This window comes from Monodelphis domestica, chromosome 6 (assembly GCF_027887165.1).
Source record: "Monodelphis domestica isolate mMonDom1 chromosome 6, mMonDom1.pri, whole genome shotgun sequence".
Classification (NCBI taxonomy): domain Eukaryota; kingdom Metazoa; phylum Chordata; class Mammalia; order Didelphimorphia; family Didelphidae; genus Monodelphis; species Monodelphis domestica.
The window spans coordinates 266,037,224-266,054,686 of record NC_077232.1 but is presented as its reverse complement, the minus strand read 5'-3'; the positions used below and the strand labels follow the sequence as shown (position 1 = coordinate 266,054,686).

General features: G+C 35.4%; 1 protein-coding gene across 5 annotated transcripts in view; it reads right to left on the bottom strand.

The window, feature by feature from the left end:
• Window positions 1-17,463, bottom strand: part of ABCG2 (ATP binding cassette subfamily G member 2 (Junior blood group)) — a 104,489-nt gene that overhangs the window by 19,337 nt on the left and 67,689 nt on the right. For all 5 annotated transcript variants that reach the window (XM_056803168.1, XM_056803169.1, XM_007495913.3 and 2 more), the window contains 3 exons: window positions 8,502-8,606; window positions 7,661-7,911; window positions 1,021-1,103 (listed from right to left, as the gene is read on the bottom strand). In XM_056803168.1, the coding sequence (XP_056659146.1) occupies window positions 1,021-1,103; window positions 7,661-7,911; window positions 8,502-8,606 (439 nt within the window). The remainder of the gene's footprint in view (window positions 1-1,020; window positions 1,104-7,660; window positions 7,912-8,501; window positions 8,607-17,463) is intronic.

Genomic DNA, 17,463 nt, shown 5'->3' with positions numbered 1-17,463 from the left:
CTGCCTCACCAAATAAAGCACTCCTGAACACAGCTGGGATGATATCTGTTTTTGGACTGATTCTCAAGTGTTTTTGCTGCTTATGTCTCAGCTGTGTTCCAAATAATTAAGGTTATTGGTTATATGATTGCCAAATAAGCAAACCATTATTGTGTAATACAGAAAAGTCTTACTTATCTGGAATCCAAATAACTTGATTTTCTTCCACAGGTAGAAAGTAAGGGAAATGAAATTCAACCAAGAGGATATAAAAGTCAAAAAATGTTCACAGAATGGGGGAGAATGTATATGGAAGAAGAAAAGAAAAACAACAGAGAAGAGGGGGAAGAGAGATGAAGGGGAACAAAAGGCAGATAAAGACAAAAAAGGAGGGAGAATGAAGGACCAAAGAAAAGTGGGAAAGCCAATACCATGCAGGGCAGTACACAACAGAACAGCAAGCCTGACAATCCTCTACTATAAACTCTAACCCAATCATCCTCCCATGTAGTTTCCAAAACCACCAAAGTGGAAATAAGGAAGCATCAAAGCTTTGCTAACACTAAAAAGTTGAGAAGATATTTGTGTACCACTGAAAAAGGTAAGCCCAGTAGTATTAGTGCCAAGAAATGTTTTATTTATGTCATATGGCAACAAAGCTTTAAAAAGGATAATTGATACAGTTCTTCCAGAGTTCTCATGCAGAGAAGAAACAAACAAAACTGTTTTGAACACTTTGCAGAACACTGTACTTGCTTTTTTTCTAATATAAATACAGTTTTTGTATTTTTAGGCTAGCCTGAATTGAAACTGGGCAAGAATCCCAATAATGGCAGTTATCATCCAATGAAGCAGAAAAAGTTGTCTATTCAAGTGGAACAGTAAAAAACACACAAAAAAAACGATGGAAAATTGACTACCAATTCTCATAATTCAATTTGCTGGCTCAGCTTCCTTCAACTCAGGGATGACATTTAGTCCTTTACATACTTGAAAAGTATTACAGTTCTTTCCCAGAGATACTGGAGCCAGGTTACTTACCTGTTCTGAATTCCAGTAGGATCATTCTTTAGCCCAAAGAAAATGCCACCTACAACCAATCCTAGGAAAGCTGTGATGATTATCTTCATAAGAAAAAGAGTAGGAAAGAAAGAATGTTGCAATTAGAAACAGAAACAATACCTTTTTTATTTTATATTTTTTCATTTATATTATTTAAGAACTGAATAACTATTTTGTCACTAAATTACAATAGTTTTTATAAAACATGAGGAAAATGTTGGATTCCCCCCCAAACTGATATCTATGACATTCTTCAAATCAGAGTACACTGTATGACCTTAACAGCATCTTGAATTCATGTAATGAAACGATGGGACATATTCAAACACTGGAAGTTTGGTGTAGTAATAGGGAGCATATCTCAGAGGCAGGGAGACCTTGGGTTTAAGTCCGGCTGAGAAAACAATAACAATGGACAACTTATTTGCTCCGATACTACTCTGTGTCCCAGACAATTTTTTCAGACTATAAACTGTATTGGTAAAGGAAGTATCCTCAAGTTCCCTGTACTCACAAAATCAGAGGTCTAGATAACCTCAAAAAATCATTCAAAAAGATTTTTAATGTTTTTAAATGAAAGAGAATAGATTTTTCTATTTTAAGAACTAGTAATCAGAAAAGCTGGGCTCAAATTTGACCTCACACACTTTCTGGCTTTTTGAACATGAACAAATCTCTTAACCCCTCCTTGCCTAGCCCTTGCTAGGATAGATACCAAGACAGAAGACTATAAAAAATAAACTAGCAACTATCAATCAATCAACAGGTAATTATTAAGTGGTAGTTGTGGGCTAAGCATTGTTCTTAGGAGCTGGTGATACAAAATTGAGACCTCAAAAGAAGTTACATTCTTTTGGGAGACAATATGTAACTATGCTAGTATACAAAGAAGAAATAATGTAGTTGAATTCAAGGTGGGAAGGCAATAATAGTATTTAAAATGCTTGACATCTCGGGCAAAAAGTAAGTGCAGATCATCAATTAGAGCTTTGAAAAAGACACCAAGAAACAACATTTTCATGAAAACAAAAACAAAACACCAAAGCACAATTGCCCAAAGGAACTCTGAAACATCTTTAAAGGTGTGGACCACCTCTCATTTCTGAAATGCAGACCTAGCAACTCATAGAGTACACAGCATATAAACATCCGATAAAACCTTGCCGATGTGTTCTTGGGGTCTACAATGTCATTGGTGTAGGGAATATTCAATAAAGGATCAGTAAAAATTGTCACCTGCTCTAACACTTACAATCTGAGACCACTGCTTGGGACACAGAGGTCACAGAGCCTTCTATCCAGAGGCAAGACTTGAACCAATGATTTTTTGACCCTAAGACAGACTATCTACTGTGCCATGCTGTCTTAGAACCAGAGTACTATAAGAATGTCCCGGCTTTAAAGTGCACTAAGACTTTTGGTATATCCTTGAGTGAGGAGAATGTGTACCACTTGAGTGAATTTTGAATAATGAAAGAGAAAGGTTACATGACCACGAGTTTCTCTGTGGATTTTGAAAATTGATGGTTGCGGCCAATTAGAAGGTGGTCTTCTTTATGAAACCCCAGTGTGAAAACAGGTTTTTCTCACTATTCTTTGCATGTAAAACAAGAGAGTGCCCCTGAAAATATTTAGAAGGGATTTTGTACCACACGGACATAAGTATCAGCTAAGTATCTGCCTCCTCAACCCACTGAAGGATCAGTGCCTCGAACTACACTGTCTCTGCCACATCTCTCTACCAGCCTTCCCCTGGAGGGCAGGAGAGCTCCATCCTGACCACCGATTCTCAGTGGAATCCTCCTAGGCAATCTGTATCCGCAGGCAGACAGGCAGACTTTGCTTCTTTGCCAATATCCCTCAGCCCTATCAAGCTTTCTACTCCTCCACAGACAAAGCTAAACAAATACAACAATGTATAACATGTTCGATGGGACAAAACATATGCCTTTTTATAAAGGGCATTTTCATGAGAAATGGCTTTAGGGACATAAAAAACACTTCAATTCATGTCACAGAAAAGCAGCAAGGCACAGAGAATTAGCATTACTTTTAGTCAGAAGATCATAGTTCAAGGCTCAGCCTTACCCCTTTCTAGATGACTAAAGGGAAATCACGAAGAACTTTTCTAAACCCAGTTTCAACTGAAAGATGGGAAAGAGAATCATGTTATCTTATTAAGAAAGTATTCTGTATTAAAGTTCCTTTGTTCAAGGTTCACTCCTTAGTCATTTCCTTCCCAGGCTGACCTCAATATGATCTTTTCCCACAGTCCCATTATGATATGATCTTTACCATGTCCCTCACTAGTATTTAAGGCCAAGACTAGAACTACAATGTCACTGGCATACAGAATTCTCATAGATATTTCCTCTACCACTATAGATCAGCAACCCATTCTGCCATCTTAAAAGAGTTCTCTGAGTCACCATTACTTGCCCAGAATCATGTAGCCAATGTGTCAAAAGGCTCATTTGGCAATGTCATGTGGCCTCATTAGATACTGTGAGCTTCTAAAAAGCAGAAACTATGTCCTGCCTTTCTTTGCAGCCCCAGAATTTTGCACATTGCCTGGCACATAGTAGGCACTTAACATGCTTATGACCACTTCTCCCCTCTCTATTGCTGCTATGAAAATGTGCAATTTCAAAATGTATTATTATTATTATTGAATCAATAGTATTTTTCTCCTTACATATAAACAAACAAGTTTGTTACAAATCATACAACAGAACAAAGTAGATTAATAAAATCTAGTACTTTTGACTTCTCTGTCTGGAAAATCATACTCTTTTGACTGTCTTTCTTTTCTTTTTTTATTTTTAAATTACATTTTATTTTCAAATAAAGATACTCTCTTTTTCACTTCCCGTACTTGTGCCCACATTTAGAAAGAAAAACAAAACCTCTGTTTCAATAAGTATGGTCAAGCAACACAAAATTTCTCACTGGGCATGTCTGAAAAAACCATGTCTCTCAATCTGCACTCTGAGTCCATCACCTCTATCAGGAGACAGGTGGCATGTTTTATCATTAGTCCTCTGGAAATCCTGGTTGCTCATTAATGATAAGAGGTTAGCACAACAACATTGTGTAACATTTATATGCTATATATTGTTTATCCATTCCCCAATTGATGCTTCCCCTCTTAATTTTCCCATTTTTTGCCACCTCAAAAAAGAGCATTAAATATTTTTGTACATCCTTGGAGTTTGTTTTGTTTAGAACTAATTTTCCCCTTAATTTCTCACCCTCTAATTCCTCCTCCTTACTTTTTCCCTTTTCCTCCTATTTCCTGTTGAATGAAAGGCATTTCTGGACCAAACTATATGTACATGTGGATATTCTCCTTTCTTTCGACCAGTTCAGCTGAGTGAGGTTAAAAAGCCAACTGCTTCCTCCCATCCTCCACTTTGCTTCTCTAGATGTGTACTTATGCACCCTGATGTGAGTTAATTTTCCTTGTCCTTCCTTCCCTTTTCTCTTCAATGTCTTCCATTCCCATCTCTTTCTCTCTCTTTCCAAAAATGTTCAAACATAACTGAAATACTCCCACATCTTGTTGTCTAACTGGACTCCCTCTATGAACCTTGATGATGAAAAGAATCAAGAGGGAACACACAGGTATCATTTACCCATATTTGAATGTAAACATTTTGTCTTTGTTTAGTCCTCTATCATTACTTATTGAGGTTTGTCTTTTTTATATTTATTTTCATTGCTGTGTTTATACTTCAAAGTTTCTCAAATATAGAGAGTCAAATTCATAAGAATCATTCTCCAGTTGATAAGTGTTCAAAGGATATGAACACACAGTAGGTGGCAGAAGAAACTCAAAGGTATCCATCAAATAGGAACTGGCCAAACAAGTTGTATTATATAATTAATACTATTGTGCCATAAGAAATGGAGATCAGTACTATTTTCAGAAAAGCCTTGAAAGACTTACATGAACTGATGCAAAGTGAAGTGGGCAGAACCAGGAGAATATTGTATATAGTAACAGTAATATTGTATGATAATTTGAATGATTTAGCTATTTTCAGAAATACAATGATTCAGGGTAATGATTCCAAAGGACTAATGATGGAAAATGATATACACCTTCAGAGAAAGAACTGATGGAATCTGAATACATTTTAAAGTATACTATTTTTCACTTTATTTTCTTCATGGTTTTTTTGGAAAGTGTATTCTTCTATAAAATGACTAATACGTAAATGTTTTACATGATTGCACATGTATAATTCATATCAAATTACTTACCATATCTCAGGGAAGATGGAGAGGAGGGATGGTGATAAATTGGAAATTGAAAAACTAATTTAAAAATTGTTTTTATATGTAATTGGAAAAAAATTAAAATATTATTGGGAATGCTTGGAACTTCTCTATAACACTAACAGTATAATTTTTTTCCACTATAATATTTTACTTAGTTTGCTATATAACTTATTCTTGGCTTCTAAGCCAAATCCTTTCCCTTCTATAATATTATAATCCAAGTTCATTCCTTTTAGTGGGGGTGCTAAATCACATGTGATTGTGACACATTATGGATCCTCCGTGTTTTAATTCTTTATTTCTGAATGAATGCAGTATTTTTGCTATAACCCATAAGTCCCGGATTTTGACTAGTTTTTTTCTGTAAGTTTTTATCTTGGGGTTTCTTTCAGGAGGTATCAAGTAGATTTTATTGCTAATTTACCCCCTGGTTCCAAGAGATATGGGCAATTTTATAATTTCTTGAAAAATATCTATGCTCTTCTTTTTTGGTCATGGAGTTTGAAGAGTCCAGTGATTCTTAATTTTTTTCCCTCCTCAGTCTGTTTTCCTGGTTAGTTGTTGATACTTATGAGGTATCTTACATTTTCTTTTTTTTTCAGCCTTTTGACTTTATTTTAGTATTTACTGTTGCCTCATGGAGTCATTGACTTCTATTTGGTCCATTCTAATTTTTAGGAAATTTGTTGCTCTAACAGGATTTTGTATCTGTTGTGGCAATTTTCCTTTACAATTCTTTTTTTCCATAGCTCTTGTTTCTGTTCTAATTTTTTCTTCAAGATCTCTCATTTCATTTACAAAAACATTTTAAACTCTTTTTTTCTAAATCTTCCTTCATCTCTTCTGGAAATTCTAGTTGAATTTGTGTCTCAGTTGTATTTTTCTTTAAGATAGTTTGGAGTCGTTCTCTTTTTCTGAGTTTGTGTCTTGAGTGACTATCACTATAATGGTTTTTGAGAAGGTTTGTTTTTGCCCTTTCGTACAGCCTACTTCCTCATTTCACACTTGAGGTTAGGGCTACCCAAGCAAGTGCTTCTAAAAAGAAAGTCTGGGCTAATCCTGTTGATATATTGGGAAAGGTGTGTTGACAAGCTAGGGGCCTGAAAGTTTTTAGGGTCCCCAGCTGTCTAATCCAGGACAGGATCTGATTGCTGTCGAATAGATTCTACTGGACTCGGGCCCCACAAGCCAGCAGGAGAGCATTGATCCCATTTCTCGTCTGGAATTTCCATCCTGGTTATTCCTCTGCAGGCTTGGCTACATATTGAAAGTGACACTCTACTTTGCCTGAAGTCCGAGCCACACTGCTGTTGCTGCTGGTTCCTGAACTCCCTCCTTTTTCAATAAACCACCTAGGATCTTCCTACCTGGGAATGCCACTGCTATGGGCAAGTTCCATTCTCATTCTGCCCTGGATCTGTAACCCAGGCCTGGGTAGAGGGGGAAAAACTGCCAGTCTTATCTTGTCTACATTACAATGGCCCAATATAGATCCGGGTTCAGTATGAGACCTCTTACTCCAGGGCACAATTTCTCCATAGATACTGGAGTGCTCCTCACCTGACTTTTCCCAGGATCCACAGACTTCTCTAGGTCAGTCTTCCTAGGCCAATCTAGGCTGGACAAATGACTCACTTTGACTTTTTATATTATTTCTCCATCAGTATTCAGTTTGGGACATTTTCTACATCTGTTTGCAGAGAGGGGAACTTGGCTGTCATAATTCATTTCATCTTGGCTCCATTCCTTACCCCACCTCTACCAGTGCCTATTTTTTTAAAAGCTGCATATAATCATCACAAATGCAGAAATTTCATTTTGACTGTTCAAACATGACTGGACACTATGTGGGAAACATAATGGTACATCTACAATAAGCAAGTCCAAGACGATCCAAATTTAACTTTTGTTTGTAATATATCAATCAGGGCCATCAATGCTGCTCTTGGATGGGCCCAATCAGTTTAGTAAAATGGCACAGTAGGAATAAAATCTCCAGAACTAAGGTAAAAGATACATTCTTCATGGCATAAAACTGTAGGAGAATTTAAAAAGGAGATAAAGAATAAGACTGATTTTTTTCACAAAAATTATAAGAAACACCCAAAGGAGTGACATCCTGGGAAATTCTAAAAGAGGAGGGAAAAGGAAAGAAACGGCATGAGATCAGGAAGGAGGACGAAAACCAGAATCTATAAAATCTATCAGTTATACTTCTTATTTTATGAGGACCGTAACTTTGTCTTATAGTAGAAATGGTCTCAAACAATACTTCACAATTTACTTAAGACCTGTTATGATCACGGCCATGCTTGAAAAGATGGAGCAACTTTACCTGAGCTATGGAGGCCTGTGGGCTACGCAGTAAATTTCTGAATGACCGTTTGGACACCCATTTGAGTTGATGACAAAAGGAGGTATTATACGTTATTTCATGGAAAGCAGTAGTCTTCATCTTTTTATACCCCGCAGAGAATGTATCTAGTGCTGCTTTAGTTTCCTTGAAGTAGGTAGAATTAATATAAACCTCTGCTAATTCATCTATAATGGGTTTATCTTGCTGAGCAGGTTCTGAATTTTTCTTAGCTTTGGATTAAAGAAAAAAAGCAAAGTTGAATTATTAAAAGTACACCCGATGTAAATAATTCCTCATTAGTTTCCCTAATATTCAAAACTTTACAAAAGGAAATTATTTTAAAGTTCATATTTAATTTACAAAAAATACTTAAACTGGATCTTCTCTCAATGCTCCAGAAGTGAAAGTTTATACTCTATTTTGGATGTTTTAATAAATCATTTTTGGTTATTTGCTTTTTGTTATGAACTCAAACCCTCATTTTAATATTTGGTCCTTGATATCAATTATGTGGAAACTCCAAAATCCTTATGCTCAAGTTAATTGTCAACCCCAAAACAAATTATCACCAAAACTAATATTCCATGCATATATTGTCATTGATATCTCAAATGGGGCACAATATAAGTAGCAAATATCTTACTGACCAGCCAGCTGGAACTACTGAAATTGAGACGGTAAAATTAGGTGTTTGTGGCTTATTTAACACCTATATAGCAAGACACAACCCTGTGTCTTCATGTTTCTTAACTTTAGGCAAGTAGTATGGATTTAATGCTAAGAATCTCAGAAATTCACCATTCACCTTCTTTTTCCTTACCTTCACCAGTTCCTTCTTCTCTGTTTAACTGCACAGCAGAAGAGTCTCCATTAATGATATCCAAGAAGAAATCTGCTGGATTATTATAGGGTTCACAGTGGTATCCTATAAAGAGAACCCAAACATAGTCATATTCAGTAAGTGGGGATAAAGTTAGGGAAGGGGAAGTAAGTTGGTAGTGATCTATGAGGATGAAAGGAATGACAAGGGCAAAGAGTCAAGGCGCACGGAGTTCAAAAATCTTGTCTTTCCCTTTTTATTTATTTTTCTTTCTACACAGACTAATAATTCAATAATGCAGATTCAATCAGTCACTCCTTCTTAGCCAAGCAATTCCACCCTACACTTGCCTATACACTGAAGGAGAATATTGGGGCATGAATATTTCTTCCTTCTGACATCCCCACATTTAAGAGAACGGAAACAGCCAGTGAAGTAGCTATCCTGAATCTGCTTCTTTTTCTCCTGACAACTCCTCTCAAATCTGGCAGGACTCACTTCTTGGAGTGAAAGGAAGAAATGGGGGGGGGGGGAGGGGAGGAGGGAGAGGGAGGAAAAAGGAAAAAAAGGAAGCTCCTCATGGAGCAGAAGGAGTAAGCAGAACCACCCTACCCTGGCCTGCCCTAAGGAAGGAGCAGATTTACCAAGCCACAGACATTGGGGTAGATAATATACATGTGTTTGTGTTTCTCTGTGAGTGCATGTGTTCACAAACACATATAGGTACATACACAAAACATCCTTATATATAGATTTTTCTGATATTTTCTCTCCTAACTCAGGCAAAGACACTGATATTGCTCCTTTTTCTACATAATCCACCTCAATCTAAACTCTATTTTTTCCTCCTCCAACACAGCCCCATATATGGATGAAATCAACTTAAAATGTCTATGGGAGAAAAAAAGGAGAGGAAAAGCACAAAGCATAATTCCTTCCATAATCCTTCCAGGATTTGCTTTAGGTCTTGTTGCTGATGAGTTGTGTCCTATTCTTTGTGACACCATTTGGGGTTTTCTTGGAGTAGAGTGGATTGCCATTTCCTTCTCCAACTCATTTTGCAGTAAAGAAGCTGAAGCAAACCATATTAAGAGACTTGCCCAGGGTCACACAGCCAGAGTCTGAGGCCAGATTTGTGCCAGGTCTTCCTGCTGCTGGCCACTGTACCAACTAGCTCCTTTGTCAAAGTCTACTTCTATTTAATATGATTCATTGATTCAAACATTTATGAAGGGCTTGTTATGAGAAGCTGGGAATACAAAGACAAGAATTGAAATAGTTCCTTCCCCTCAAAGGGCTCCTCCCTCAAGGGGTAATCATATATATATATATATATATATATATATATATATATATATATATTTATTTATTTATATATACATAAAGAAGAAATATACAAAATAAGGCATGATTGAGGAAAAGGAGAGAAAGTGCTCTAAGGATATCTAAGCAAAGAAAAGATACTATCAAGTGAGAATTCAGAGATCAGAACCTATTTCAATTTTATTATTTTGGAATATAGGTGCTTAATAAATGCCTATTGATTAACTGATTCAACAACAGGGGTAGGTCTTAAAGGAAGAAAGGGAATTTGAAAATTAGAGATCCAGAGTACATTCTAGGTAGAAAGACAATTTATGTAAAAGCCTTGAGGTAGAAAATGGATTGTGGATTTTGTGCAATAGCTAATAACTCAGTATGGCTGATCTAAAAATGAAGTAATATGAAAAAAGGCTCCAGAGCCAGATTATGGAGGACCTTAATGCAGGTTGAAGAGTTTGAACTTTATCTTAGAGGCCACAGAGAGCCACTAAAGATTTTTAGACAGCAGAATTGTTACATCAAGCAATCAAATTCTCTTGAGAAGAGGGAAGAAGAAAGGTTATAATGGGTGTAGGAAGGAGGTGATGGGAGGGCTGATACAGAGAGAAGGAAGTAGAGCTGATAAATGATTAGGAGTCAGATCTTAGTGTTACTACTCACTAGTTACATGACTTTGGGGAGAGCCCCTTCTTTACGGTACCTCCAAGTTCACTCACTCCGCAATCAACTATCATTCATCAATTGCTACTAAGGGAATTATATACATTTAACTTCCATAATATAAGAGAGAGAAAGAGAGAGAGAGAGAAAGAGAGAGAGAGAGAGAGAGAGAGAGAGAGAGAGAGAGAGAGAGAGAGAGACAGAGAGAGAGAGAGAGAGAGAGAGAGAGAGAGAGAGAGAGAGAGTACAATTTAAGTAGTACCAATAATTCCATCTGCTATTCTACTCTTTGAGCTGAAGTGAACATAAAATTGGCAGAAGATGGGACTTTGTTGCTCCCTTAGCCAGTCTCAGTTCCTGTATGTGTCTCACTATGTGGCATCAATCTAGATTTCCTCTTCATCCTACCTACCATGTATTCATTCTTTTTACTTGGGTAGGTAGAGCCAATGAGAGGGATATTTTTAGCTGGCTTTCCTAGCATTCCAGTTTTCTCTGAGGAGGGAGCCATTTAAGGGAAGGAACTACATCAGTTCTTGTCTTTGCATTCCAAGCTTCTCATAACAGGCCCTTCATAAATCTTTGAATTAATGAATTGTATTGAATAGAGGTAGATCTTGACAAAAAGAGCTAGGTGGTACAGTGGTCTAGAGTCAGGAAAGCCTGGTTCAAACCTTGCCTCCATACTCTACTGTCATCCCTTTGGGTCCCTTTTCCTTCATGGCCAAGGAAGAACAAACAATTCCGTGGTAATATGATCACCCTCTAATATAATAACATGTGTATAAAGCTTATTTTCCCTCTCACCAGCTCTTCTGACAAGTCTATGTTGGTTCTATTATCTTTGGTTTGAGTAAAAACATTAGCTCTTGCTGCCCTCCACATTAATAACTTAGTTGGGTTTGGTGAAAAATAAAAGTTGTATTCAATGAAACATGTTTAGTTATTTCCATAGGGAGAGTTGTGTAGTATACCTTCTTTTAAGGAGAAAAAATACCATGCTTTACTAAATCAATAATTTAAGGTACTTTTAAAAATAAATTCTTGGAATATGATGTATAGGCTTTTTAAAAATCATGACTTTCAGTCAGTTCATAATTTTTTAAGTAATATCTCTTCAGTCTATTTTCCAAGTAAGTCATTTTCCCAAGAAGATAGTTTACATTTTCTTCTGTTTTTTTTTTATTATTATTTCTTGATGTTTCAGGGAGTCATTACCTTCCACATGAACAATTTTCCATTTGGCCAATTTTGTTTTTTTAAGATGTTAGGTGCTTTTTAAGATTTAAGGTTCTTTGGTTTTTTCTTTCTTTTTTTACTTTTAATAGCCTTTTTATTTATTTTTAATTAATTTAAAATATTTTTTCTATGGTTACATGATTCATGTTCTTTCCCTTCCCACTCCCAGAGCTGACAAGCAATTGCACTAGGTTATCCATGCATTATTGTTCAAAACCTATTTACACATTATTCATATTTGCAATAGTGATCTTTTAAAGCCAAAACCCAATCATATTTTCCTCAAACCACATGATCAATAATATGTTTTTCTTTTGAGTTTCCATTCCCACAGTTCTTTCTCTAGATGTAGAAAGCATTCTTTTTCATAAGTCCTTCAGAACTGTCCTGAATTATTCCATTGCAGCTAGTAGAGAAGTCCATTATATTAGATTGTACCACAGTATATCACTCTCTGTGTACAATGTTCACCTGGTTCTGCTCTTTCCCTCTGCATCAATTCTTGAAAGTCTTTCCAGTTCACATGGAATTTCTTCAGTTCTTCATTCTTTTTCAGCACAATAACATTCCATCACCAGCAGATACCACAATTTGTTCAGCCATCCCCCAATCGATGGACACCCCCTCATTTTCCAGTTTTTTCCCACCAGAAAGAGAGTGGCTATGAATATTTTTGCAAATGTATTTTTCTTCATTATCTCTGTGGGGTACAAACTCAGCTGTAGTATGGCTGGATGAAAGGGCAGGCAGTCATTTAAAGCCATTTGGGCATAACTCCAAATTGCCTTCCAGAATGGTTGGATCAATTCACAAATCCACCAGCAAAGCATTAATGTCCCAACTTTACCACATCCCCTCCAAAATTTATTATTTTCCCTTGCTGCCATATTGGCCAGCCTGCTAGGTTTAAAGTGGTACCTCAGAGTTGTTTTGATTTGCAATTCTCTAATTATGAGATATTTAGAACACGTTTTTAATGTATTTATTGATAGTTTTGATTTCTTTACTTGAAAACTGCCTATTTGAGTCCCTTGACATGATTCAATTGGAGAATTACTTGATTCTTTTCTACAACTGACTTACCTCCTTATAAATTTGAGAAATTAGACCTTTGTCAGAGGTTTTTGTTTAAATATTTATTCCCAATTTGTTGCTTCCTTCTCATTTTGGTTGCATTGGTTTTGTTTGCATAAATCCTTTTTAATTTAATATAATCAAAATTATTCATTTTACATTTTGATTTAATGTTCTCTATCTCTTGCTGGTCTCAAATCTTTTCATTTTCCATAGATCTGACAGGTATGCTATTCTATGTCCACCCAATTTACTTATAATTTCCCTCTTTATATTTAAGTCATTTACCCATTCTGAATTTATCTTGGATGTCAAATGTTGATCTAAACCTAATCTCTTCCATACTGTTTTCCAATTTTCCCAGCAGTTTTTGTCAAATATATGGGTTTTTGTCCCAAAAGCTAGGACTTTTGGGTTTATTGTACACTCTCTTGCTGAGGTCTTTTTACCCCAAGTCTATTCCATTGATCTACCCTTCTATCTCTTAGCCAGTACCATATTATTTTGATGATCACCACTTTATAGTACAATTGAAGATCTGGTACTTCTAGGTCTCCATCCTTCATTTTTTTTTTCATTATTTCCCTTGATAATCTTGATCATTTGTTCTTCCAAATGAACTTTGTTATAACTTTTTCCTAATTCTATAAAAAAGTTTCCTGGTATTTTGATAGGTATGGCACTAAATAAGTATATTAATTTGGGTAAGATTCTAATTTTTATTATATTAGCTCATCCTACCCATGAGAAATTAATGTTTTTCTAATTTGTTAGATCTCGTTTTAATTGTGTGGAAGTGTTTTGTAGTTGTGTTCATATAATGCCTGTGTTTGTTTTGGAAAATATTTTATATTGTCTAGGGTGATTTTAAGTAGAATTTCCTAACTCTGCTGAATTGTGTTGGAAATATATAGAGATGCTGATGATTTATGTGAGTTTATTTTGCATCCTGCAGCTTTGCTAAAGTTGTTAATTATTTCTACTAGCTTTTTAGTTGAATTTCTAGGATTCTCTACATAGACCATCATATCATCTGCAAAGAGTGATAGTTTAGTCTCCTTATTGCCTACTTTAATCCCTTAAATTTCTTTTTCTTCTCTAATTGACACTACGAATATTTCTAGAACAATGATAAATAATAGAGGTGATAATGGGCATCCTTGTTTCACTCCTGATCTTAGTGGGAAGGCTTCTAATTTATTCCCATTGCAGGTGATGCTTGCTAATGATTTTAAATATATACTGTTTCTTATTTTTAGGAAAGGACCATCTATTCCTATACTTTCTAGTGTTTTCAATAGGAATGAGTGTTGCATTTTGTCAAAGGCTTATTATGCATCACTGAGATAATCATGTGATTTCTGTTGATTTGGTTATTGATATGGTCAATTACATGTATGGTTTTCCTAATATTAAGCCATACTTACATTCCTGGTATAAATTCCACCTGGGCATAGTGAATAATCCTCATGATAACTTGCTGTAGCCTTTTTACTAGTATTCTATTTAAATTTTTTTCATCTATGTTTATTAAAGAGATTGGTCTGTAGTTTTCTCTGTTTTTGGTCTGCCTGGCTTTCAAATCAGTACCATATTGATGTCATAAAGGGAACTTGGTAAAAAATAATTTATATAGTATTGGGATTAGTTGTTCCTTAAATGTTTGATAGAATTCACTTGTGAATCCATCTGGCCCTGGGGAATTTTTCTTAGGGAGTTCCTTGATGGCTTGTTCAATTTCTTTTTCTGAGATGGGATTGTTTAAATACTCTATTTCCTCTTTTCTTAATCTGGGTAATTTATATTTTTGTAAATATTCACCCATTTCACCCAGATTGTCATATTTGCTGCCATATAGTTGGGCAAAATAGCTCTTAATAATTATCTTAATTCCCTCTTCATTAGAGGTGAGATCATCCTTTTCATCTTTGATACTGTTAATTTGATTTTCTTCTTTCTTTTTTTATTAGATTAACCAGTACTTTACCTATTTTATTTGCTTTTTCAAAGTACCAGCTCCTAGTCTTATTTATTAGTTCAACAGTCCTTTTACTTTCAATTTTATTAATTTCTCCTTTGATTTTTAGGATTTCCAATTTGGTTTTTATCTGGTGGTTTTTAATTTGTTCTCTTTCTAATTAATTTAAGTTGCATGTTCAATTCATTGATCTCTTCCCTCTTATTTATTGATCTATGCACTCAGAGATATAAATTTCCCCCTGAGTATTGCTTGGGCTGCATCCCATTGATTTTGATATGTTGTTCCCCTCATTGCCATTCTCTTCAATGAAATTAGTAATTGTTTCTTTCATTTGTTCTTTGACCCACCAGTTTTTAAGAATTCAATTTAGTTTCCAATTAATTTTAAATTTGCCTTTCCATAAGCCCTTACTATGATTATTATTGCATTATGGTCTAAGAAAATTGCATTCATTATTTCCACTTTCCTACGTTTGTTTGCAATGTTTTATGACCTAGTACATGGTCAATCTTTGTATATGTGCCATGTGCTGCTGAAAATAAAATATATTTCTTTTTAACCCTATTTATTTTTCTCCAGATATCTATTAGCTCGAATTTTTCTAACATTACATTCATTTCCCTTCTTTCTTATTAATTTTTTGGTTCGATTTATCTAGTTCTGATAGGGGAAGGTTGAGGTCCCCCACTAGTATGGTTTTACTATGTATTAGCTACTTTAATTTCTCCTTTAGAAATCTGAATGCTATAGCATTTGGTGCCTATATGTTGAGTACTGATATTTCATTATTTATGCTGCCTTTCATTAAGATGTAATTACCTTCCTTATCTCTTTTAACCAGATCTATTTTCACTTTCACTTTGTCTGAGATCATAATTGATACTCCTGGTTTCTTTGTCTCAGTTGCAGTCCAGTAAATTTTGCTCCACCCTCTTACCTTTACCCTGTGTGCCTCAAATGTGTTTCTTGTAGACATCATATGGTAGGATTCTTGTTTTTAATCCATTTTGCTATCTGCTTCCTTTTTATGGGTGAGCTCATTATATTCATATTCACAGTTATGTTTACTATCTGTGTATTCCCCTTCACTTTGACTTCCTCCTTTGATTCTACCTTTTCTCTTATCCTTCTTACCTTCCCCTCTCCCTTTTTCATTCCCCTCTTACTATAGTGTTTTTTAAATGACTCCCCCCAACCTCTCCCTCCCTTGTATTGCTCCCTCCCACCAGCCCATTTATTACCCTTCTACTTCTTTATAGGGCATGATTCAATTCTCTGCCCTAGTGGATCTTTGTTCTTCCATCTCTGAGTCAAGATTTAAGTATTACCTGCCTCCAATCTCTTTTCATCCTTCCATTGTATTGATCTTCTCCCTCCTTTCCCCCATGTGCTTCTTTATGAAATATAAATTTACCCCATTTTATCTCTTTTTCCATTTCTCTTAGTATTAACCTTTTTATACCTAGTTTTTTATATATTTTTTACATTTTATCCTATACAGTTTGTCACTGTTCTCACTGTTCCCTCTAAATATGCTTCTTCTAGCTATCCTGATGATAATAACAATTTTTAACATCATCATTTCTTATAAGAATACAAATCATTTGAACTCATTTGTCCCTTAAAAATGTTTTTTTCCACCCTTCTTAATAACCTTTTGGTGATACTTTTGAATTCTGTGTTTGGGCATCAAATTTTCTGTTTAAGTCAGGTGTTTTCATTAGGAATGCTTGGAAGTCTTTTTTTTTTTTAATTAAATGACCATATTTTATCCTGCAAAAATATAGTTAATTTTGCTGGGTTGTTGATTCTTGGTTGTAGACTCAGTTCTCTTCCTTTCCAGAATATTATATTCCATTCCTTCTGATCCTTCAGTGTGGATGCAGCCAGGTCTTGTGTAATCCTGGCTGTGGCTCCAAGATATTTGAATTGTTTCTTATTTTAGCAGTTTGTAATATCTTTTCCTTGATCAGGAAGTTCTTGAACTTGACTTTAGGCATTGTCAATAGGGGATTTAATGCAGAAGTTAATCTGTGGATTCTTTCAATCTCTACTTTACCCTCTTGTTCAAGAATATCAGGGCAGGTTTCTTGGATAATTTCCTGTAGAATGATATCTAGGCTTTTTCTTTGGTCATGGTTTTCAAGTAGTCCAATAAGTCTTAAACTGGATCTATTTTTCAGGTCTGTTGTTATATCAATGAGGTATTTCATATTTTCCTCAATTTTTTCATTCTTTTGATTTTGTTTTATAGATTCTTGCTGTCCTGTGAAGTGATTCCCTTCTAACTGTTCAATTCTAATTTTTAAAGACAATTTCATCCCTGAATTTTTGACCCTCCTTTTCCTTTTGATCTATTTTTCTTTGTAGGTCATTGTTTTTATCTTTTACTTTCTTTGCCTTATTTTCAAGCTGGTTAATGCTGGCTTTTAGAACACTGTTTTCTTGTTTTAGTTCACATGCCTCTGTTTCCAGATGACCTATTTTGCTTTTTAAGTTATTTCCCCAATTTTATTCAACTTCTCTTAATTGTATTTTGAATTTTATTTTTTTTAAACCCTTACCTTCCATGTTGGAGTCAATACTGTGTATTGGCTCCAAGGCAGAAGAGTGGTTAGGGCTAGGCAATGTGATGTGCCCAGGGTCACATAGCTAGGAAATGGCTGAGGCCAGATTTGAACCTAG